Genomic DNA, 20,597 nt, shown 5'->3' on the forward strand with positions numbered 1-20,597 from the left:
ACTCCTTTACCTTTGGCAGCCTTATTGCCTTCTTGGTAGCCTGCCTGTTACCGCTCGTTTGCTTAAAAAGGCAATCGAAAGTTTTGAATCTTGGTTTTCCCCAATCTCTAAGCCCATCAAAGCAATCTGAGCAGCCCTAATTAGTTTGCTCCTCCAGCTGTTATCTGGAACTGTGTGTGTCAGTAAAAAACAAGAATATAATCCTGAGGCTGGGCGCGGTGGCTCCTGCCTGTAGTCCCAGCACTTTGGGAGGCCAAGGTGGGTGGATCAGGAGGTCAAGAGATCGAGGCCATCCTGGCCAACATGGTGAAACCCGTCTCTACTAAAAATACAAAAATTAGCTGGGCATGATAGCGCGTGCCTGTAGTTCCAGCTACTCGGGAGGCTGAGGCAGAATTGCTTGAACTCGGGAGATGGAGGTTGCAGTGAGCCAAGGTTGCAGTGAGCCAAGATTTCGCCACTGCCCTCCATCCTGGCGACAGAGCGAGACTCCATCTCAAAAAAAAAAAAAAAAAAAAAAAAATCCTGAAAGATAATGTGACTGGCAGCAATGAACCTCCGTGTTTGCCCTGAGAGAGAGAGAAATCCACTTAATACTTTGGTCTCCCCTTCCAATTACCTTTTAATTATTTACAAGCTCCACAAGCCCAGCTGGTGCAAACCCAGGAGCTGATCCTGTCTCAAAGGGGCTGCTATAGCAATATAGATTTTAATCAGCAGTGGAGCTCCACCGCTTTATTTTCCACTTTATTGTTTTTCTCCCTTCCCTGAAGGATTTTTAAAGGAAAATGGAAGTGAGATCAGCCAGACTGATTGTGAAGATCAGTAATTGTTTACTACTATATGTCCCCGCTAGACTAGGAGCTCCTCAAGGAGGGCCACTTTGTCATTCTTTCATGTCCCCAGTGCTAGCACAGGGCCAGGCAGGAAGGTGCTCAGGACATGTTTGCTGTGTGAGCAGTCTTGTTGGTTTTCCTGGCTCAGATTGCCACATGCAGTGTATTCAAGCTGCCTTGAGGTTTGGGTGCATCTGTGTCCTTCAGCCAGCTGCCCCGTAATTGAGAGTCAGCAGTAGAGAACAGTCTTTGCTGCATACCCTGCTGTTCTGCAGCAACTGGGACTGCCAGATTGCCATCTAGTATATTTCTAAGTGAACCCAAAGCAGGAGTGAGTGACTCCCTTTGATAATATCATTTTATGGTTCTTCAGGTCCTGAGTAAATCTTTGTCCTGTCTTCAGCACTTATGTCAGGTATTTCACTATTTGCTGGCATTACCAACAGAAGGGAAACGGTTCTGTCTGCTACTTGTTACTTTAATAAAAGGTTTCTCAGCCTCAGCACTGTTGACTTTGGGATGGGTAGTCCTTTGTTGTGGAGACTGTCCTGTGCACTGTAGGATTTTGTTTTTATTTTTGAGACAGGGTCTTACTCTGTTGCCTCAGCTGGAGTGCAGTGGTGCGATCATAGCTCACTGCAGCCTCAAAGTGCTGAGCTGAAGCCTTTCTCCTGCTTCAGCCTCCTGAGTAGCTGGGACTATAGGTAGGCACCACCATGCCTGGCTAACTTTTTTGTTCTGTAGAAATGAGGTCTCACTATGTTGCCCAGGCTGGTATTGAACTCCTGACCTCAAGTGATCCTCCCACCTCGGTTTTTCAGAGTGCTGGGATTACAGGTGTGAGCCACCGCACCCGCTTACTGTAGGACGTTTAGCAGTATCCATGGCCTCTATCCACTAGATACCAATATCAGCCCCTCAGTCACAACCACCAAAAATGTCTCTAGATGTCATAAATGTCCCCTGTAGGGCAAAATTGTCCCCTGTTGAGATCCTCTGGCATGGAAAGATGGGAAAGAGAATAAAGATGTAAAATATCCTCTGCAAGAAAAACTCTTAGCTGAGTGTGGTGGCTCACGCCTGTAATCCCACCACTGTGGGAGGCTGAGGTGGGAGGATCAGGTGAGTCCAGGAGTTCAAGACCAGCCTCGGTAACATAGTGAGACCTTGTCTCTACAAAAAATGAAAACAAAATTAGCCAGGCGTAGTGATGCATTCCTGTAGTCCCAAGCTACTTGGGAGGCTGAGGTGGGCGAATTGCTCGAGCCGGGGAGTTGGAGGCCGTCATGAGCCAACATTGCGCCACTGCCCTCCAGCCTGGCCAACAACGTGAGACCCTGTCTCAAAAAAAAAAAAAAAAAACTTTTTATGAAAATCATCTTACCTCCAGTCAGGTACATGAGAGCAAGCTGTGTCAGGTAGCGTTGTTTCCTGTGACTAAGTGCCAAAGGAGTGAGTGCTGGGGCCTCACCCTGGGCTGCAGTGCAGAGAAAGCCTCTGAGAAGAGCTGTGGCTCTAGTGTATCAGACCCAACCATGTAGGTGGAGGAAAAAATGTGACACATGTGGCCCTGGTGTAGCTGGAAGAACCCTTGTTGGTGGCCCAGAGCCAGGGGCCGTCCTGGATGGATCAGCTGGCAGGAGACTCTGAAGGGCCATGTTTTCCCAAAAAGTTAACACTTCAGTCTATAGGTATAGCTGAGTTATTGAAGGCAAAACATTGGCTTTCAGGAAACTTGCTGTGGCAGTGTGTAGTTGGGCTAGAGAGGAGAGACTGAGGCAAGAAGATAGTGTAGAGGTTGTTATTTCCCAGCAATCTCCTTCCTGGAAAACTCTTATCTGGTAGTCCGAACTAGAGTGGGTGGTTCAGGATGGTTGGGAGTGGGGCATGGTGGCTCATGCCTATAATTCCAGCACTTTGGGAGGCCTAGGTAGGAGGATCACTTGAGACCAGGAGTTTGAGATCAGCCTGGGCAACATAGCAAGACCCCATCCCTGTAATTAAAAAAAACAAAAAAGAGAAGATGTAATCCCAGCTACCCAGGAGGCTGAGTCAGGAGAATCACTTGAACCCAGGAGGCGGAGGTTGCAGTGAGCCAAGATCGCACCATTGCACTCCAGCCTGGGTGACAAGAGTGAAACTCCATCTCAGAAAAAAAAGAAGAAAATTTTAAAAGAGGTGTGGGAGCAGATTGCACTTGTATTTTAATTAATTATTTTATTTATTTTTGTGACAGGGTCTCACTCTATTGCCCAAGCTGGAGCATAGTGGCGCAATCATGGCTCACCGCACTCTTGACCTCCCCAGGCTCAGGTGATCCTCCCACCTCAGCCTCCTGAGAATCTGGGCCTACAGGTGTGCACCACCACACTCAGCTAATTTTTCTGTTTTTTTGTTTGTTTGTTTGTTTTTTTGTGGAGACGAGGCCCTTATGTTGCCCAGGCTGGTATCGAACCCCTGGGATCAAGTGATCCAACTGCCTTGGCCTCCCAAAGTGCTGGGATTACAGGCGTGAACCACCACACTGTGCTGGGCCTCAGATTACACTTTTAATCATGTGAGGCTTGCTGTCTTTGTTCCTTTTTTTGAGACAGAGTCCCAGTCTGGAGTTCAGTGGTCGATCTCGGCTTACCGCAACCTTCCCATCCCGGGTTCAAGTGATTCTCGTGCCTCGGCCTCCCAAGTAGCTGAGATTACAGGCATGCACCACCACGCCTGGCTAATTTATATATTTTTTAGTAAAGACAGTTTCACCATGTTGGCCAGGCTGGTCTCAAACTCCTGGCCTCGAGTGATCCGCCTGCCTTGGACTCCCAAAGTGCTGGAATTACAGACATGAGCCACCGCACCTGGCCTGTCTTTTTTTTTTTTTTTTAAACAAAGTTTCCCTCTGTAGCCCAGGCTGGAGTGTAGTGGCACCATCTTGGCTCACTGCAACCTCCGCCTCCTGGGTTCAAGCGATTCTCCTGCCTCAGCCTCCTAAGTACCTGGGATTACAGGCACGTATCATTGCACCTGGCTAATTTTTTGTATTTTTAGTAGAGACAGGGTTTCACCATGTTGGCCAGGCTGGTCTTGAACTCCCAACCTCAGGTAATCCACCCGCCTCGGCCTCCTAAAGTGTTAGGATTACAGGCATGAGCCACCAAGCCTGGCTGTCTTTGTTCTTAACAGAATGGTGAGACCAAGGGCCCTTAGACATTTGTGACTTGTCACTTGTGGAGTGTCTGGGGGACACAGAAGGCAGATCTTGTTAGTTGGGATCAAGGAAAAGCCTCATAGACCTCGGCAGCAGGTCAAGGACTTGGCCTCCATAGCTAATATGAAAGGTAAGCAGTAGATATCACAGGAGTCACTGGAAATAGCCTGAGTTAGCCTGGACAACATAGTGAGACCCTGTCTCTACAAAAAAACATTTTTTCTTAATTAGCTGAGTGTGGTGGCATGCACCTGTAGTCTCAGCTACGTGGGAGGATCACTTGAGCTTGGAAGGTCAAGGCTACAGTGAGCTGAGTTCATGCCATTGCACTCCAGCCTGGGCAACAGAGTGAGACTTTGTCTCAAAAAACAAAAAAAAAGAAGGAAAGGGAAAGGGAAATGGAAGGCAGAAAGAAAGAAAGAAAGAAAGAAAGAAAGAAAATAGCCTGAGTTTGAAAGGCCTGGAGACACCCAACTGGGCTGTAAGAGGGGCCAGCAGCTTTGACACAGCAGGCTGTGCCCACAGAGGAAGCAGACAGCTTTGAGGGATGCAGCACACAGCAGGCCGCCCCGAATGACCGCAGCTGCAGGTGATAAAATGGCTGTCCAGTGGGAGACAAGGATGGGCCGTAACTGCTGCTTTGTGCTGTATCTCTTGCTTGTTGACATGTTTGGGTGAATTGACTGCAACAGATGGGCCTTTCAGCCCTCAGCATCTTGGTTTCTAGGCAAGACCGGGGTGACTTGCACCCTGGCAACCCCCTCCCCTCCCTGAGCAGCAGAGCAACCTGCGCATAAAGAAGCCTGAGAAGATTGGAGTGGGACGAGGCGCAGTGCCCTGTGGGAGTGGAAAGAGCTCTGGACTGACAGTGCAAAGCCAGGGCTAACATCCCTTCGTTCTCCTGATCTTGAGCACATCCTCCCCACTCTAGCGGCCACAGTTTCCTTATCCATAGAATGAGAGGGTTCAATTAGCGTCATCTTGGAAGTTTCTATTGTCTGTATTGTGTGTCCATGATTGTATCTATTGAGCTACCCTTGATGTACAAAAAATCAAAAGAAGAAAAGCCCCTTTAGCAGTTTTCTATCAAAGTAATTGTATGAAACGACACCAGGAATCTCCGAGACCAAATGCTTCTCTCCTGTCCTTGCTGTGTATTTCCTCTTTTGCTGACTGAAGCCAAATTCAACTAAGCAAGTTGCCCTCGATTGTCCCCCACCACCCCATTCCCGCCAGAATATTTCTCTAGAAAAGACTGGTTAGGTTTTAGAACTCTGATGCCCCTTTTGGCTCACCTTTTGCCGTGTGCGTGTGTGTGTGTGTGTGTGCAAAAAATACACATGTTTTGGCTGGACACATTGGCTCATGCCTGTAATCCCAGCACTTTGGGAAGCCAAGGCAGGCGGATCACTTGAGGCCAGGGGTTTGAGACCAGCCTGGCCACCATGGTGAAACCCCATCTCTACTAAAAATACAAGAATTAACCAGGCATGGTGGCACATGCTGGCAATCCCAGCTACTCGGGAGGCTGAGGCAGGAGAATCGCCTGAACCTGGGAGGCAGAGGTTGCAGTAAGCCAGGATCGCACCACAGCCTGGGCAACAGAATGAGACTGTCAAAAAAACAAACAAAAAACAAAAAACGTGTTTCTTTGGCAAACAAAGCCAAAACAGTTCTAAATAAAATTGTCTGGCTAATTTAACTCCCTGTGGGTGGTTTCTGAAATACCATTCCCTCATAGATTTTCCATTTAGTCTTTCAGTGCCCAAGGGGAGGGACTAATTTCTAAGTCTAATAAGCAAAGGCTATTATAAACAATTTCATTTTTCCTTCATCAGTGAGGAAGAAAAGCTTGTTTTCTTGTTCCCTAGGAGGTGAAACAAGTGTGGTTTCATTAAAGAGTCAGGATGATGATGACGATAATGGTGATTTTACTGTTACTTGCATTTTTATTATACCATACACATTACAGAACCCTTTCAACCCATTATCTGATCTGCTGCTCCCCTCAGCTCCAGCTCTGGGGAGTAGAGAGAACAAAGGTTATCACCTGTAACCCTGAAGAAGCAGACCCAAGGTTAAGTAACTCACCTAAGGCCACAGAGCAGACTTAGCACGCGATCTCCTAACTCCCAGGCCAGTGTGCTTTGCTTCTCCTGCCTTATCTTTGAGAAACTTGTTCCCTAGAGCCAGCAACCCCATCACTCCCCTTTGGGGCAGCGGCAAACCTTATGTCTTCTGCAGCATTCACCGCCTCCAAGAGGGTGGTGGCCTGCCTCCACAGGCCACCATCCAGTAGCGCTTCTCAGCATCTAGCTGATGAACACAGGGTAGAACCTGACTTGCAAGATGGGTCTTCATCTCAGGGTCAGGGCTGTTTCTCAGAGAAATAGGGAAGGGCAGATGTGATAACTCAGAGTGGCACAGAGGCTGCCATCTGTCAAGGCAGGATGGGGTAAGGCTTGGGAGACACAGGAGGCACCCAGAATGCCCACAAGCAAGGCTCTCTTTTCCTGCCCCTGCCCCTGCCCCTGCCCCATCTGGGCATACCAGGCTAAGGAACTGCCTGGTCACATGGAAGACAAGTTTTGTCAAGCCCTCACTTGTAGACCTGCCCCCCCCCCCCCCCCGCCTCCATCAGTTCTCTTCAAGGCTGCAAACTGACCTTGGTTTTCCCAAATGGATTGTTGGATCTTTTTTGATGTGTATATACAAAGAATTTACTGTGGGAAAAGGGCTTGGTCTGCTTCAAAGTGCAATTTGAGTGTTTTTCCTTCTGTTGTGTGCTTATCTATCCATCTCAGGCAAGGAAATGTTCATGACATATATTGCTTTGCCTTTTGGTGGAGGCAATTTCTTGTATATTCTTTGTATCTTGCCGTAAATGGTCTGTGCCCTGGACACCCTTCCTGGCAGACGAAAATATGTTGTCTTTTTCAGATGAAATAGGCTTTGGGGCTTCATTTTCTAACTTTACCCCAAATGAAAGTCTAAAATGCAAATCTTTTAAGTGTCTGGATTAGCCCTTTGTCTGAGGCCAGATCTTTTTCTCTCTCTAGGTGACCCAGCTGCTGTTAAAAAATATATACTGGTTTTTTTCCCATTTTTAATAGTCATTATAATACTCTATAAATACCCAGTTATCCACGATCATAGGAAGGGAGTCTGGTTTTTGAAAGTCACAATTAATTTGAATAGCCTGCTTTTGTCATTAAATTCAGCCTCTTTCCCTTCAAAATCTTTTATTGGTATTTCTAACACATGGGAAAATTGAGTTATTTGATAGTTTTGCCTCTTTTGTCCCAAAATGAACCAATATTCAGTAAATCATCTAAGAGTTGGTATAGTGAAAGGTTGCAGTGAGTGTTTGGCTTGCTTACACCATGGGGAAGTTCTGCTGGGTTTTGAGAGTCTAGTGGCACGACAGCACTGGAAGCTCAGACAGCCATGCACTGCTCAGGCCAGAAGGCCCATGCCCCATGGGCCCATGCCCCAGCCCAGCCCAGCCAGCCTTCCACTCCTCTCCTGGAGATGCCAGCCAGATCTGCCCAGTGGCAGGCAAAGCAGGGAAGACCCTGCAGTCCACCTCCTTCTGATTCATTGGCCAGTTTCTCTGAATGCAGCTGTCATAGCCATAATCTTTTTTTTTTTTTTTTTTTTTTTTTTGAGACGGAGTCTCGCTGTGTCGCCCAGGCTGGAGTGCAGTGGCGCAATTTTGGCTCACTGCAACCTCCACCGCCCGGGTTCACGCCATTCTCCTGCCTCAGCCTCCCGAGTCGCTGGGATTACAGGCGCCTGCCACCACGTCTGGCTAATTTTTGTATTTTTAATAGAGATGGATGGAGTGTCACCATGCTGGACAGGCTGGTCTCAAACTCCCGACTTCAAGTGATCTGCCCACCTTGGCCTCCCAAAGTGTTGGAATTACAGGCGTGAGCCATCGTGCCCAGCCACCATAATCTTATTATTAGGCATAGCAGAATACAATATTACATTTACTGTTGAACTTCACCTAAAGAGATTAGTCCAAGCTGGAGTAGCAAAAAAGGTAATGAGTTTAAAATTAGCCTCCAAGGTTGTAGAACCACCAGCTCTCCCATGCATTACAGCTGGGAGTGTAAAGGGATACAACTACTTTGGAAGTCTGTTTGGTAGTGTTCGCTAAAGCTAAACATACCTGGACCTTGTTACCCAGCAGTTGCACTCCTGGGTATATTCCCAACAGAAATGAGTGCTTGTGTTCACTGAAAGATACAGGTAAGCATATTCATAGCAGCTCCATTCATTATAGCCAAAAACTGGAAAGAATTCCAATGTCCATCAGTAGTAGAATGGATAAGTAAATGTAGCATAGTCACATATCAGAATGCTACACAGCAGTAGAAAGTTATGAACTAGCCAGGTACAGTGGCTCACACCTGTAATCCCAGCACTTTGGGAGGGTGAGGCGGGCGGATCACTTGAGCTCAGAAGTTCAAGAGCAGCCTGGGCAACATGGTGAAACCCCATCTCTACCAAAAAAAAAAAAAAAAAATTAGCTGGATGTGGTGGCACCTGCCTGTAGTCCCAGCTACTTGGGAGGCTGAGGTGAGAGAAGTGCTTGAGCCTGGGAGGCAGAGGCTGCAGTGAGGCGAGATCATGTCACTGCACTCTAGCCTGGGCTACAGAGTGAGACTCCATCTGAAAAAAAAAGTTATGAACTACTGCTATACGCAGCTGGGATGACTCTCAGACCTGATATTGAGCAAAAGAAGCCAGGCACAGAATATATACTATGTGAGTCCATTTATATAAAGTTCAAAAAAATATATGTCAGAATAGCAGTTTATTTCCAGAGTGGGTAGGGTGGAAGGATGGATATTGATTGGAAAGAGGCATGAGAGGAGATGTTCTGTATTTTGGCCAGACATGGTGGCTCACGGCTGTCATCCCAGCACTTTGGGAGGCTGAGGCAGGCGGATCACCTGTGGTGAGGAGTTCGAGACCAGCCTGGCCAACATTGTGAAACCCTGTCTCCACTAAAAATGCAAAAATTAGCCAGGCATGGTGGCAAGCACCTGTAATCCCAGCCACTTGGGAGGCTGAGGCAGGACAATCACTTGAACCTGGGAGGTGGAGTTTGCAGCGAGCCGAGATCCCACTACTGCACTCCAACCTGGGCAACAGAGCCAGACTCTGTCTCAAAAAAAAAAAAGTTCTGTATTTTGATCTGAGGGATGGTTGTGGAGGTGTATTTGGAAGTACACATCTAGCGAGCTGTATGGTTAAGGTTAATGCACTATACTGTATGTAAATTAGACCCACTCAGTGGGCAGTTGGAGGCAGAAGGCTTAAGGATTCTTGTCAGTCCATACTAGCATATTGGCACATCCTTGCCTCTGGCCTGTCTTGTGGAACAGTGCAACTACAAGCTGCACGGCAGACTACCAGACACTGCTGCCTGGTTTCCCAGTGGGAGACCTTTTTCCTTTTCCTTTCCCTTTTCTTTTTCCTTTCCCTTTCCTATTAAAACTTTTGTTAGAGGTTCAGGTGGTACATGTGCAGGTTTGTTACATGGATTTACTGCATGGCACTGAGGTTTGGGGTACGATTGATCCCGTCGCCCAGGTAATGTGCATAGTACCCAATAGGTAGTTTTTCAGCCCTTGTCCCCTGTAGTAGTTGCCAGTATCTGTTGTGATATTCTCTATATGAACAAGTCATGGGAAATCAGCAGTCATTTCTCTGCTGGCTTCTGGGGAGCAGGCCTAGAGCAGGGCAAGAATGAATTTGCAGAGGAATGTTCAGGAAGCCTGCCTGCCTGCGCACATTCCCTGCTTAACACAGGTCTTAACTCTTCCAGGCTCTCTGGTCAGCTGTCTTGACAGTCAGGCTATGGAAATGATTAATGATCTTTCTCAAAGCCTGGAAAAAGCAGCAAGGGTCCCTGGCAGGGCCACACCCTGGATCCTGGGCCCTCACCCCTGCCCAGTTGGCAGGAAGGCAGCCATATGAGTCTGTCTGGGGTCCCTGCCCCTGTTTGCTTCTGGACTTCCCTGGAACCAGCCCATTCTCTGCAACGGGGAGGAAGTGGCTTTCCCTTCAACACTCTTACCATCTCTCATCTTTGTCTCCAAAGCCAGAAGAGGCCATCTCTTCTGCCCTCACCCCTATCCCCAGCTACATCTTGGTTGTCTGAGTGGCAGAAAGGAAAACAAAGTACCAGGGAGCAGCTTTTGTTTGGCCACATCTGCACTGGAAGCTCCTGATCACAACTGTGGCCTGCTAGTGCCAGCGCCCAGCAGCATTCCCACCAACAAGGGTTAAAGCCCCAGGAGTCCCGCCAGCTTCACTGGGTCCATGGCCCTCATAAAAGCCTTTTACATCCGTCCCTCGGGCTGCAGGCTCCCTGGCTGAAATCTGATAAGGGGCCTCTTTGTTGCAACTGTCAGTCTCCTTTATTGAGGAGGGAACTGGAGACCAGCGGCACTTCTTGGGGTGCAGATAAGGCCCTGGATTCCTGTCAGAGAGAGCATGATTAATTACCCTAAATCCCAGCTCCTGCTTTGATAGCAGTGACTGACAGTCCACAGGTTTCCCCATCAGGTGCTCACCCCCTTCTGGGAGGCGTGATGGGGGTGGAGATTTGGTCTCCTGTAGGGCCAACACCAGTGACCCACAAAGATCTGTCTTCAGTGGGTGTTTGCCTCCTTCCTGGTGCTCTGTGGGTTGCTTTTGCATTTCTTGTGGACAGAGGCCTGTCTCTCTCAGGTGAAGAGCTTCCTTAGAGGAAGATAGAATACAGCCCAGAGAGCAGGCCAGAGACCCCTCACTCCCTCCCACAAAGGCTGGGAAAGGAGCCATTGCTTGTGGACGTGAACTTCACAAATCTGGCCTTAAGCCCGGGGCCCTTCACAGAGAAAATCTCAAACCATCTGTATCAAGGCCACTTGACAACATTACTCTATAATTCAGGCAAGTTCCTAAAACCATGTGATTCTCCCTTTGGTAATAATCACAACTGTCAGTTTTTGTTTATCGATTTATATATTGCTGGTTTGAAGGTACATCAGCAGAATTTTTGTTTTAATTTTTTATTCATAGACTTTAGAACTGAAAATCATCTAGTCCAAATTCCTCACCTCACATTTGCAGAAACTGAGGCCTGAGTCTGTCGATTGCCTGTTGGTTCTTGTTCAGCAGGTAAACTTAGCTTAAAGGCCTTCTCTCTTTCTTCATAGTAGAATCTACTTTGGACAAGAGAAATGGCTACCAGGTCCATTAAGCACAAAGCAAACTGCTGAGACCAACCTGCAGATTCTGCCTCTCTCAGTTATTAGAAGAATCAAAGATGCGGCAGGCTTTTGTGTCTGGATTATCTGATGAAAGCCCCACTGTCATCTAGAGAGCCCTCGGTATAGCCTCCGCTCTGTTGGCATAGCCTCCACTCTGCTTCTGATGGCACCAAGGGCCAGCCTGCACTGGGAGCCACTTTAACAGTTTCACAGAGGGCCAGCCACAGGGAATAATGCGCCCAATCTCATCAGCTTGATCTCCAGAACCAGGGTGCCTGATCAGGGCATGGGGGCTCGCGTGAGGAGAGTCCACTGTGGAGTGAGGAAAACAGCTTCCCAAGTATGCCCTGGGTGGAGCTGGGCCACACAGCAGGGTGCAGGGGCCACCACCACGGTTTCCAGTGCACCTCTTACCTGCGCTTTCTCTGTGGTGTGATGACAGTTCCCAGAAGAGTCCATTTTCCCCTCTGGGAAGAGATCACTTATTAGTTAGGTTACAACCTTGACTTCAGACACCACTGTGACCCTTCCTTGTCTCCTCAGGTTCTGTATCTGCCATTGTTCCCCTTGCCCTAAGCAGTTCTCAGTCTAATATAATACAGTCACGTTGTGTGTGACTATAAAGAGGCCAATTTTTAATGAAATTTCTACATCTATAACAATGTTGTCCTTCAAAGATGCCATCTTAAACAGCCAGGCAATTAGTCCAATGACTACTCAAAATGAATTTGTAATTCCTCTCTGGGGAGTTGCCTTCAGAGGCAGTTTGAACCACACTAGAAAATCTCAGCCGGGTGCAATGGCTCATGCCTGTCATCCCAACACTTTGGGAGGCTGAAGTGGGAGGATTGCTTGAGTCCAGGAGTTTGAGACCAGCCTGGGCAACATAGTGAGACCCCAAGAAACATTTCTGGGTAGGTTAATTTATTAAACGCTATAAGGCATGGTAGGCATGATAAAGGAAAGACAACCCCTGCCTTCATAGAGCTGACAGTCCTCCTGGGATATCGGATGAACAGATGTGAAACAATTAGAGAAGGACAATTTGCTAAACTTATAGGGGCGTGATAGAAATTCTGAGAGGGAAGAAACCCACATGAACTGGGGTAGTGAGAACATGCTTCCTGGAAGGAGTGGATATGGAAGAACACTGGAGGATTTGAGTGGAGGCAGAAAAGAGTGTGTTTTGGGGGCAACAGGGAGAAGGCCCAGCGAGTTGGAGTACAAGTGAGTTGCTCGGATATGCCAGGAATACTTCACATGTGATCTTCTAAGGGAGTGTTGAGGAACATGGGTCATGCAATTAGACATGTGAGATGAGATGGGCTAGGTAAGCAATAAGAGTTTTCATAGGTTTTTAAACAAGGAGGTGAGTAATATGGTAAAAGTACTATTTTAATAAGATTGGCTGCAGTGTGCAAGTTGATTGTATGGCTGAGAGGCTACTGCAGGCCTCTAATTGTGGGCCAGAGAGGGTCTGGACCAGGATGGTGGCTGCAGGCCAAAAAGGAAGATGCCTTTGAGAGGCACCTCCAAGGACGAATCATGAAGCCTTCTAACACCCTGAAAGTGGGTGATAGGGAGAGGAGAGGAGCCAGTGCTGACACGAGGTTCCTGCCTCCCTGCCTAACTTCCAAGGGTGGTAGTGTTGCTGGGAAAAAATGAGGTGTGGGGAAAGGGAGCTAGTTTAGGGGAATGAAGATGAGCCCAGCACAAACATTCTGACTTGGAAGTAAACGGGTCACATGTGTGAAGATGCCCTAGGAGCTTCTGGAAATGTGAGTTTAGGAGCCCTGTGTGAGGGGACCTTGGGAGTGGTCCTCTCAGACACTCCAGGTAATGCCTTGGAAGGTGTGGACTCAAGGCCATGGGTGTGTTTGGGCAGATAGGCCTCCAAAGGAGGTCGACGTTAGCCCTGTCCTGCTGGGGGCCCACATCAGGCTTTTGTCTTTCTGGTAGGGGGAAGGTTTACTGTCCAGAACAGCACTGGGAGAAGTCAACCAGCACATGAGCTGTGTGTCTTAGGAGTATGCCCATAATCCTCTGTTATTTTACCTATGAATTTGTGGGTCTAATTCCATGACCCCTTTGTCCTTGACCCTCCAAGGACCAGCAGGTCAAGATAAAGGTCTTCAAGGTCACTAACTCCCTCCCCACACTTAGGAAAGAGGCCTAAGCCAGATGCTGTGGCTCACGCTGCAGTCCATGTGCTTTGGGAGGCTGAGGCAGGAGGATTGCTTGAGCTTAGGAGTTTGAGACCAGCCTGGGCAACATAGGAAGATCCTGTCTCTACAGAAAGTGTTTTTAAATTCCCTGAGTGTGGTGGTGTGTGCCTGTATTCCCAGCTACTTAGGAGGCTGAGTGGGAGGATGGCTGGAGGTTAAGGCTGCAATAAGTCATGATTGCACCACTGCACTCCAGTCTGGGCAACAGAGTGAGACCCTATCTTTGAAAAAAAAAAAAAAAGAAGAAGAAGAAGAAGAGGCCTGGTCCTGCCGCAGCAGCCCCACATATCCATGCCCACAGTGCTTCCTTTTCATTCTCTGGCTTGAACCATCCTGTAAAAGAGTTGGTGAGGCTGCCATTTAGAGCTGAGAAAACTGCTGTGCCTTTTAGGGAAAGAAGGCGGATGGAGCAGAAACAAACAGCTCTTCTCTGCTCGGGTTGGCTTAAGGCCCACCAGGCAGCCCAGTGAGACCTCAGCAAGACTGGGGCAATGGGAGGGGGCAAGGCAGACGAGCAGCAGTCTGTGTACAGTAAAAGGAGTTTGCCATCAAAAGGCAACAAGTCTCATACCCTGCCCCGGACGGTGACCCTTCCCTGTGGAATTCTCCCCTCTGACCTCCAGATCATTAATCCCGAGGCTGCCAAATGACAGTCATCCATCACGCCTCCTGACGAGCATCCCAGCCGGCTGTGAAAGGACTGGCCCCGCCCTCACCACGTCCCCTGGTGCTCATTAGTAGCCCTTCCTCCTCGGTGCCAGGTTTCCTAATCAAGTCCCTGGCTCCTCTCACTTCCCCTTGGGGCCATGGGGCGGAAGCTGCTCTGACCCTCCCCCTTTCAGAGGCCAGGGAGTGGGTGGAGTGATTGGTGTGGGGAGAGAATTGAGTGGCTTTTCATTCCCCTGGAGACTGGTGTGTCCAGCAGCTCCTTTGACATGGCGGGGCACACGAGAGAGAAATAAACCATTTCTCCATCAAGCAGGAGAGGAGAAAGCAGGCATGTGCAAACAAGCACACTTTTTTTTTTTTTTTAAGACAGTCTTATTACTCTGTCGCCCAGGCTGGAGTGCAGTGGTGCGATCTCGGCTCACTGCAAGCTCCGCCTCCCGGGTTCACGCCATTCTCCTGTCTCAGCCTCCCGAGTAGCTGGGACTACAGGCGCCTGCCACCACGCCAGGCTAATTTTTTTTGTATTTTTAGTAGAGACGCGGTTTCGCCGTGTTAGCCAGGATGGTCTCGATTTCCTGACCTTGTGATCTGCCCGCCTCGGCCTCCCAAAGTGCTGGGATTACAGGCGTGAGCCACCATGCCCGGCCAATGAGCACACTCTTAGAAGCAGCACTGAGCGCTGCCAGGAGGGTGACTAGGCAGGGCTCCCCTTCTAGGAAGTCAGAGAAAGGCTTCCCGGAGGAAGCTGCTGCTGAATGGAGTCTGAAAGCTGCAGAGATAAGTCGCCAGATCATAGGAATAGTCTGGAATCATACTGCTAGCAAAACAAAAACAAAAACACACACACACAAACTAAAAAACAAGCACCTTTGAAATCATCTAGTCTGGCCCTCTTATTTACAGACGGCAAAACAGAACCAGAGAGGCTAAGTGCTTTGCCAAAGGCCCACACAGCCTGTGCATTGGACCTGTCCTGACAGCTAGTCTGAGTGTTGAGGCTTGGGGGTTTGAGTTAAATTACACTAACAGATTCATGAGCATTGTTTCCAGCTCGGCTAAAGGTGAGCATACGCGGAACCTTTCCCCTCAGCCTGAGGATGATCCCGCTGTCTCTTTCTCTCGTTGGACAACCACAGGGACCCCCATCAACCGAATCCCCATCATGGCCAAGCAGATCCTGGACCTGTACATGCTGTATAAGCTGGTGACCGAGAAGGGGGGCCTGGTGGAGATCATCAACAAGAAGATCTGGAGGGAGATCACCAAAGGCCTGAACCTGCCCACATCCATCACCAGTGCCGCCTTCACCCTCAGGACCCAGTGAGTGGCCAGGGCCTGGGGGAAGGAAGCCGAGGCTGGAGAAAGGGGATGTTGTAACCTAGAGGAGAGGAAGGAAGGAAATTCCTTTGTATGGTTAGCAAGATGAGTAGATTCCCGAAACAGCGGGGAGCTTTCTGAGATGAATCCCTCACTAAACCAAGTAATGATGAGAACCGCCATTTACCAAGTGTCTACTCTGTGCTGGTACTTTACTATTTCATTTAAACCTCACAGTCAACCCTGTAAAGTAGGTAGGCCCCCATTTCCCACATTACAAAAATGAGGTCTCCAGGGTTAAATAATTTGGCTAAGGCCATACCAGCCAGTAAGTGGTAGAGCTGAGATTCAGACCTGGGCTTCTGTCTCTAAGACCTGTGCCCCTTCCAGGACATTGTCTTCCAAACATCATCTCCACCCCAAGTGGCCCCTTTTACCTGACATTCAGCTTACCCAGCGGCAGAGGACCCAGAGAAAGGCAGGCAGGAAGGCCCCCTTGGATTGGTGACCTGGTTTTGTCAGCATTTGAGTTAATTACACGGGTGATGGAAGCGGTGAAACCAATAGCAGCACTGAAGAATGAGGGCCAGAGAGGAATCTTTTCTTCTGGAACACTCTGGAAGTTGTTCTGTGAAGAGTATGCAATGAACAACTGACATCAGTTAGGTAGCATGTTGTAGCTACAACCAGAATGGCAAGGTTCTTGGGTAGAGAACTGCTTCTTGGGACCTAAGACACAAAGAATGACAGTGTCTAGGTCCCATGCACAATGGGAAGAATTGCTCCTATCTGACTAGCCCAGCTCTGAATGGTTATAAGATCAAAAAGCCAGAAAGCCCTTGTAAAACATGGGCCTAATTTTTCCCAGGGCTTCAAAACAAATGTGAAAATGCCAACTAAGATGTTATTTATTTCCCCTAATGAATGGTGCTTCAAAGTAGAGCCTATTTAGGATGAGTGGCAGTCAGAGGAGGCTGGGGCAGAGTGTCCAGCCATCCCAGACTTTTCTGCCAGGTATACCAAGGTTGCAGTCCTTTGCCCTAGAGTCCTGCCCAACAGGGACTGCTTCCAGAGACCCACCAACCTCAACTGGGTGGTCTCTGGTGCTGTTTTGGATTATTCTCCCTGCTTGCTTCCTTTCCTCCAGGTACATGAAGTATCTGTATGCCTATGAGTGTGAGAAGAAAGCCTTGAGTTCCCCAGCTGAGCTCCAGGCAGCCATTGATGGCAACCGCAGGGAGGGCCGGCGGCCCAGCTACAGCTCCTCCCTCTTTGGCTACTCACCTGCTGCGGCTACTGCTGCTGCCGCTGCCGGGGCCCCTGCCCTCCTCTCCCCACCCAAGATCCGCTTTCCCATCCTTGGGCTTGGCTCCAGCAGTGGCACCAATACCAGTAGCCCTCGGATATCCCCAGCAACCACTCTCAGGAAAGGTCAGCAGGGCTCCTGGGGGAGAAGGAAGAAAGGGAGGAAGGGATGCCAGTTTCCCTGTGTTCAAGACTGGGGTTTTGGGGCAAGAGGGTCAATTGTGGATTGGTCCAGCTCCAGTTCCTTTGCAGGTGATGGAGCCCCAGTGACAACAGTGCCTGTGCCAAATCGTCTGGCTGTGCCCGTAACCTTGGCAAGCCAGCAGGCTGGTACTCGGACCGCCGCACTGGAGCAGCTGCGGGAGCGGCTGGAGTCAGGGGAGCCTGCTGAGAAGAAGGCGTCGAGGCTGTCTGAGGAGGAGCAGCGCCTGGTGCAGCAGGCCTTCCAGCGCAACTTTTTCAGCATGGCACGGCAGCTCCCCATGAAGATCAGGATCAACGGCAGGGGTGAGCCAGGCTCAGGGCAGGGCCTTCCCTTCCTGGAAACCCCAAGCCCATTCACGCCTCCTGGGACTGGTGGGGCAGGGGTGGTGAGGCACATACTCCTGACCTGGAAGAGGCCCCTCCAGGTTCTGCCTTCCAGGCCCCTAGAAGAGAGGCATTGAGATCTTAGTTCACCAAGCTGAGGTTGTTTGGTAGAGGGGACCACATGTTGCCTCAGGCAGTGCCCTGTTCTCTAGTAAGAGGGAAAAGCAGTTATTCACAGAGGAGGAGCCAGAGGCCTTCAGGGAGCTGCTGCGTTTCCCCACCAGCCTTTACCCCAGCACCTCACTGGATGTAGGCAAGAGCAGGGCACCATCTGCAGGTCTGGGAGGAAGACACCCCATGTTCCTGAGGCTCAGCGAGGAGCCAGGTTGCCCCGGGCTGGACAGCGGGACTCAGAAATATAGACAGAAGGAGGAAACACAAGTTTGGCAGCATAATTGACATCCTTTCCCTTCCTCTTCACATTGTTCTGGTGCCCCACATTCTCTTCCTCAGGCCACACGCCCCTTTTCCCATTCACACACATTCTTTCCCATTCTGGTCCTGATGCTATCTCAAAGCAAACATGAATGAGATGTGTGGGAAGAGCCAGGTGTGAAGGGAGCTGTACATATTCCCAGGCTGCCCCTCCCTACCCCATTGCCCCTGGGGAGCAGAAGGAAACTGGGAGGTAACAGCTCATCCAGGGCCAGGTGCCCTGCTCCTGCACAAAGCAAAGGGCTGTTAGAAAAGACAGCTCACCGGGAAGAATTCGGAGTCTGGGGTGAGCCCCGCAGAGGCCGTGTGTGCCAGCACTTGCAGCCTTCCACAAACGCCAGCTGCCTGGGTGGTCATGGAGGGGAGGGGCTGAGGGCGTAGACTCCTCTCTTTGAGGGACTCAGAGTCAAAGGAAAGAAGGGGCAGGTGGGTCCTCAAAGTTGGGGCTGGGTCTCATTGATCTCTGATTGCCTGGGCCTGGTGTGTAGTGTAGTTCAGGGTTTGCCTGTCACTTGGAAAGTGCCAGTGCAGAGTGGAGCTGGCCTCCTTGCCTACTGTGATTCCTTTTCTTTGGGAGCAGAGGGAGTTGGGGGGATGAACTGGGTCAGTGGAAAAAGCCAGCAACAGGAGGTTGGCGAGCCTGGGATCTCCTGCCATACCCTGCACTCGGGAGAAGGTTACATAGATGCCTTCTAACAGCGTGAGGCTTTGACCAGGGGTGGCCAGGCAGCATCAGAGAAGACAGCAGGAGTGCTGTGGAATGCTTGATCAGGCCCACTGTCTCCCTGTCCCCAGCAGAAGACAGAGCAGAGGCCTCGTCTGCAGCACTGAACCTGACCACGAGTAGCATTGGGAGCATTAACATGTCTGTGGACATCGATGGCACCACCTACGCAGGTGAGGCCCTGGAGCTCTGGGGGAGGCCCACATGGCCGCAGCTAACCACAGGGCAGCTCTGCGGCTGGCCCTGCCTCTTGCCCTCTGTCTGAACACCTCCCACGGTGGCTTCCTTTTTCCTGGTCTCAGAGTTGCAAAGGTCAAGTGGTCCTCTGGACTAGTAGAGACTGTGGATTGTTAACAGGATGATAGGTCACTCCCACTTTGGCAGAAACCCTTCACCTAACCCTTTTAGACCAGTGGTTGGCTCGTTAATTGAAGAAGTCAGTCAGTGTCCCACAATCCCCAGGTCTTCTCATGCACAGCCTTTCTCTGACTGTAGTTCAGCTCTTCTCTTCCTTTTGCAGACTGAGACACAGGCAAAGGAACCCTGGTATAGCAGAATCAGCTTACATTGTTAAGCTCCCCGCCCCCCCAGTCTTTTACAATTATCTCTTCCTAAACCTAATTTGGCAACAGTGTTTTGTTGGTTGGTTGATTTTGCACCTTTACAGAGTCTTTCTAAGGGTTTAACTTAGTATTTATGACTGGGCACGGTGGCTGATGCCTGTAATCCTTGCACTTTGGGAGGCTGAGGCAAGAGGATCACTTGAGCCCAGGAGTTTGAGACCAGCCTGAGCTGGTCTCAACATAGCAAAATCTCAAATCTACAAAATACAAAAAAAAATAGCCAGGCATGGGGTGCACACCTGTGGTCCCAGCTACTTGAGAGGCTGAGGCAGGAGGATCACTTGAGCCCAGGAGGTCAAGGCTGCAGTAAGCTATGATTGTACCACTGCATTCCAGCCTGAGTGACAAAGCAAGACCTTGTCTCAATTAAAAAAAAAAAAAAAAGAAAAAGAAACAACTTAGTATTCATAAAAACAGCAGTCCTTTTCCCATTCCCATTTCATTGGTTTACGGACAAGCTTGGGAACAAGCCCACCTTCTCTTGTTAAGCACAGCATTGCTGGGCGCGGTGGCTCACGCCTGTAATCCCAGCATTTTGGGAGGCCGAGGCGGGTGGATCACGAAGTCAGGCTATCGAGACCATCCTGGCTAACACAGTGAAATCCTGTCTCTACTAAAAATACAAAAAGTTAGCCAGGTGTGGGGGCAGTTGCCTGTAGTCCCAGCTACTCGGGAGGCTGAGGCAGGAGAATGGCATGAACCTGGGAGGCGGAGCTTGCAGTGAGCCAAGATCACGCCACTGCACTTCAGCCTGGGCGACAGAGACTCCGTCTCAAAAAAAAAAAAAAAAAAGCACAATATTATGAGTGGGGGCCACCAGGCCTGGGCCAGGGCATCACCCACCTGTTTTACCAAGGGCCCAAGGGCATGCGGAGTGTCAGCCAGCCTGGCAAGGTGTCCCATGGAGACAGGCAAAAGCCCTACAACTGCACCTTCTATCACAATTGGGAGTGTTTCCTCAGGGCCTACTCCCATTCTAAGGGCCACACCCCCTCAGAGCACCGCCCTGCAGGCCTCCTAGGAGCATGCTCTGGATCTCTGCTGGGCCACTCACCTCAGAGAGAGGACAGAGTGTAGAGAAGCAGTGGTGCCAAGTGGGCTCACCAGTCATGCTATGTCTGCAGACTCTGCTCAGAGGCCTCTACCTGTCACAGGCCCCTGGAGGAGGTGGGGCCTGGTGCCCTTTGCCTTTTCATTGTGCTGTGGTTTGGGAGGGTTGGGGGTTGGAATTGGGTCCATGGAGAGAGCAGGGAAGTAGGAATTCAAGGCCTGGATCTTGATATCCTTTTGTCCTCTGTCAAGGAGAAAGGAGACGGTAACTCCTTCCCTCTCAGAAGGAGGAAGGGTCAGAAGTTGAAGGCTCCTCAAACCCCTGACAAGGGAGCCAGTCACCCGCCCCACC

At 49.8% G+C, this 20,597-nt stretch overlaps 1 protein-coding gene and 1 long non-coding RNA gene across 6 annotated transcripts in view; one reads left to right on the forward strand and one right to left on the reverse strand.

Annotated features, from left to right (window-relative positions):
* The window catches only part of ARID3B (AT-rich interaction domain 3B), a 58,042-nt gene that overhangs the window by 34,401 nt on the left and 3,044 nt on the right, over nucleotides 1-20,597 (forward strand). The window contains exons 5-8 of one of the 2 annotated variants that reach the window (XM_054532899.2): nucleotides 15,340-15,523; nucleotides 16,668-16,951; nucleotides 17,078-17,332; nucleotides 18,644-18,745. In XM_054532899.2, the coding sequence (XP_054388874.1) occupies nucleotides 15,340-15,523; nucleotides 16,668-16,951; nucleotides 17,078-17,332; nucleotides 18,644-18,745 (825 nt within the window). The remainder of the gene's footprint in view (nucleotides 1-15,339; nucleotides 15,524-16,667; nucleotides 16,952-17,077; nucleotides 17,333-18,643; nucleotides 18,746-20,597) is intronic. The other variant, XM_009250020.4, reaches the window with a different exon arrangement.
* LOC129050512 (uncharacterized) lies at nucleotides 15,082-20,132 on the reverse strand. Of its 4 annotated transcripts, none has more exons than XR_008514214.2 (5): nucleotides 20,039-20,132; nucleotides 19,671-19,805; nucleotides 19,435-19,556; nucleotides 15,974-16,148; nucleotides 15,082-15,581 (listed from the first exon to the last, which is right to left on the reverse strand). It is a non-coding gene; the product is annotated as an uncharacterized LOC129050512 (long non-coding RNA). The 4 variants fall into 4 exon arrangements; XR_008514212.2 differs by having other exon boundaries at nucleotides 19,671-19,808; nucleotides 20,039-20,125; XR_008514211.2 differs by having other exon boundaries at nucleotides 19,435-19,551; nucleotides 19,671-19,808; nucleotides 20,039-20,114.

The sequence above is a fragment of the Pongo abelii genome, chromosome 16 (genome assembly GCF_028885655.2).
Source record: "Pongo abelii isolate AG06213 chromosome 16, NHGRI_mPonAbe1-v2.0_pri, whole genome shotgun sequence".
NCBI classification, from domain to species: domain Eukaryota; kingdom Metazoa; phylum Chordata; class Mammalia; order Primates; family Hominidae; genus Pongo; species Pongo abelii.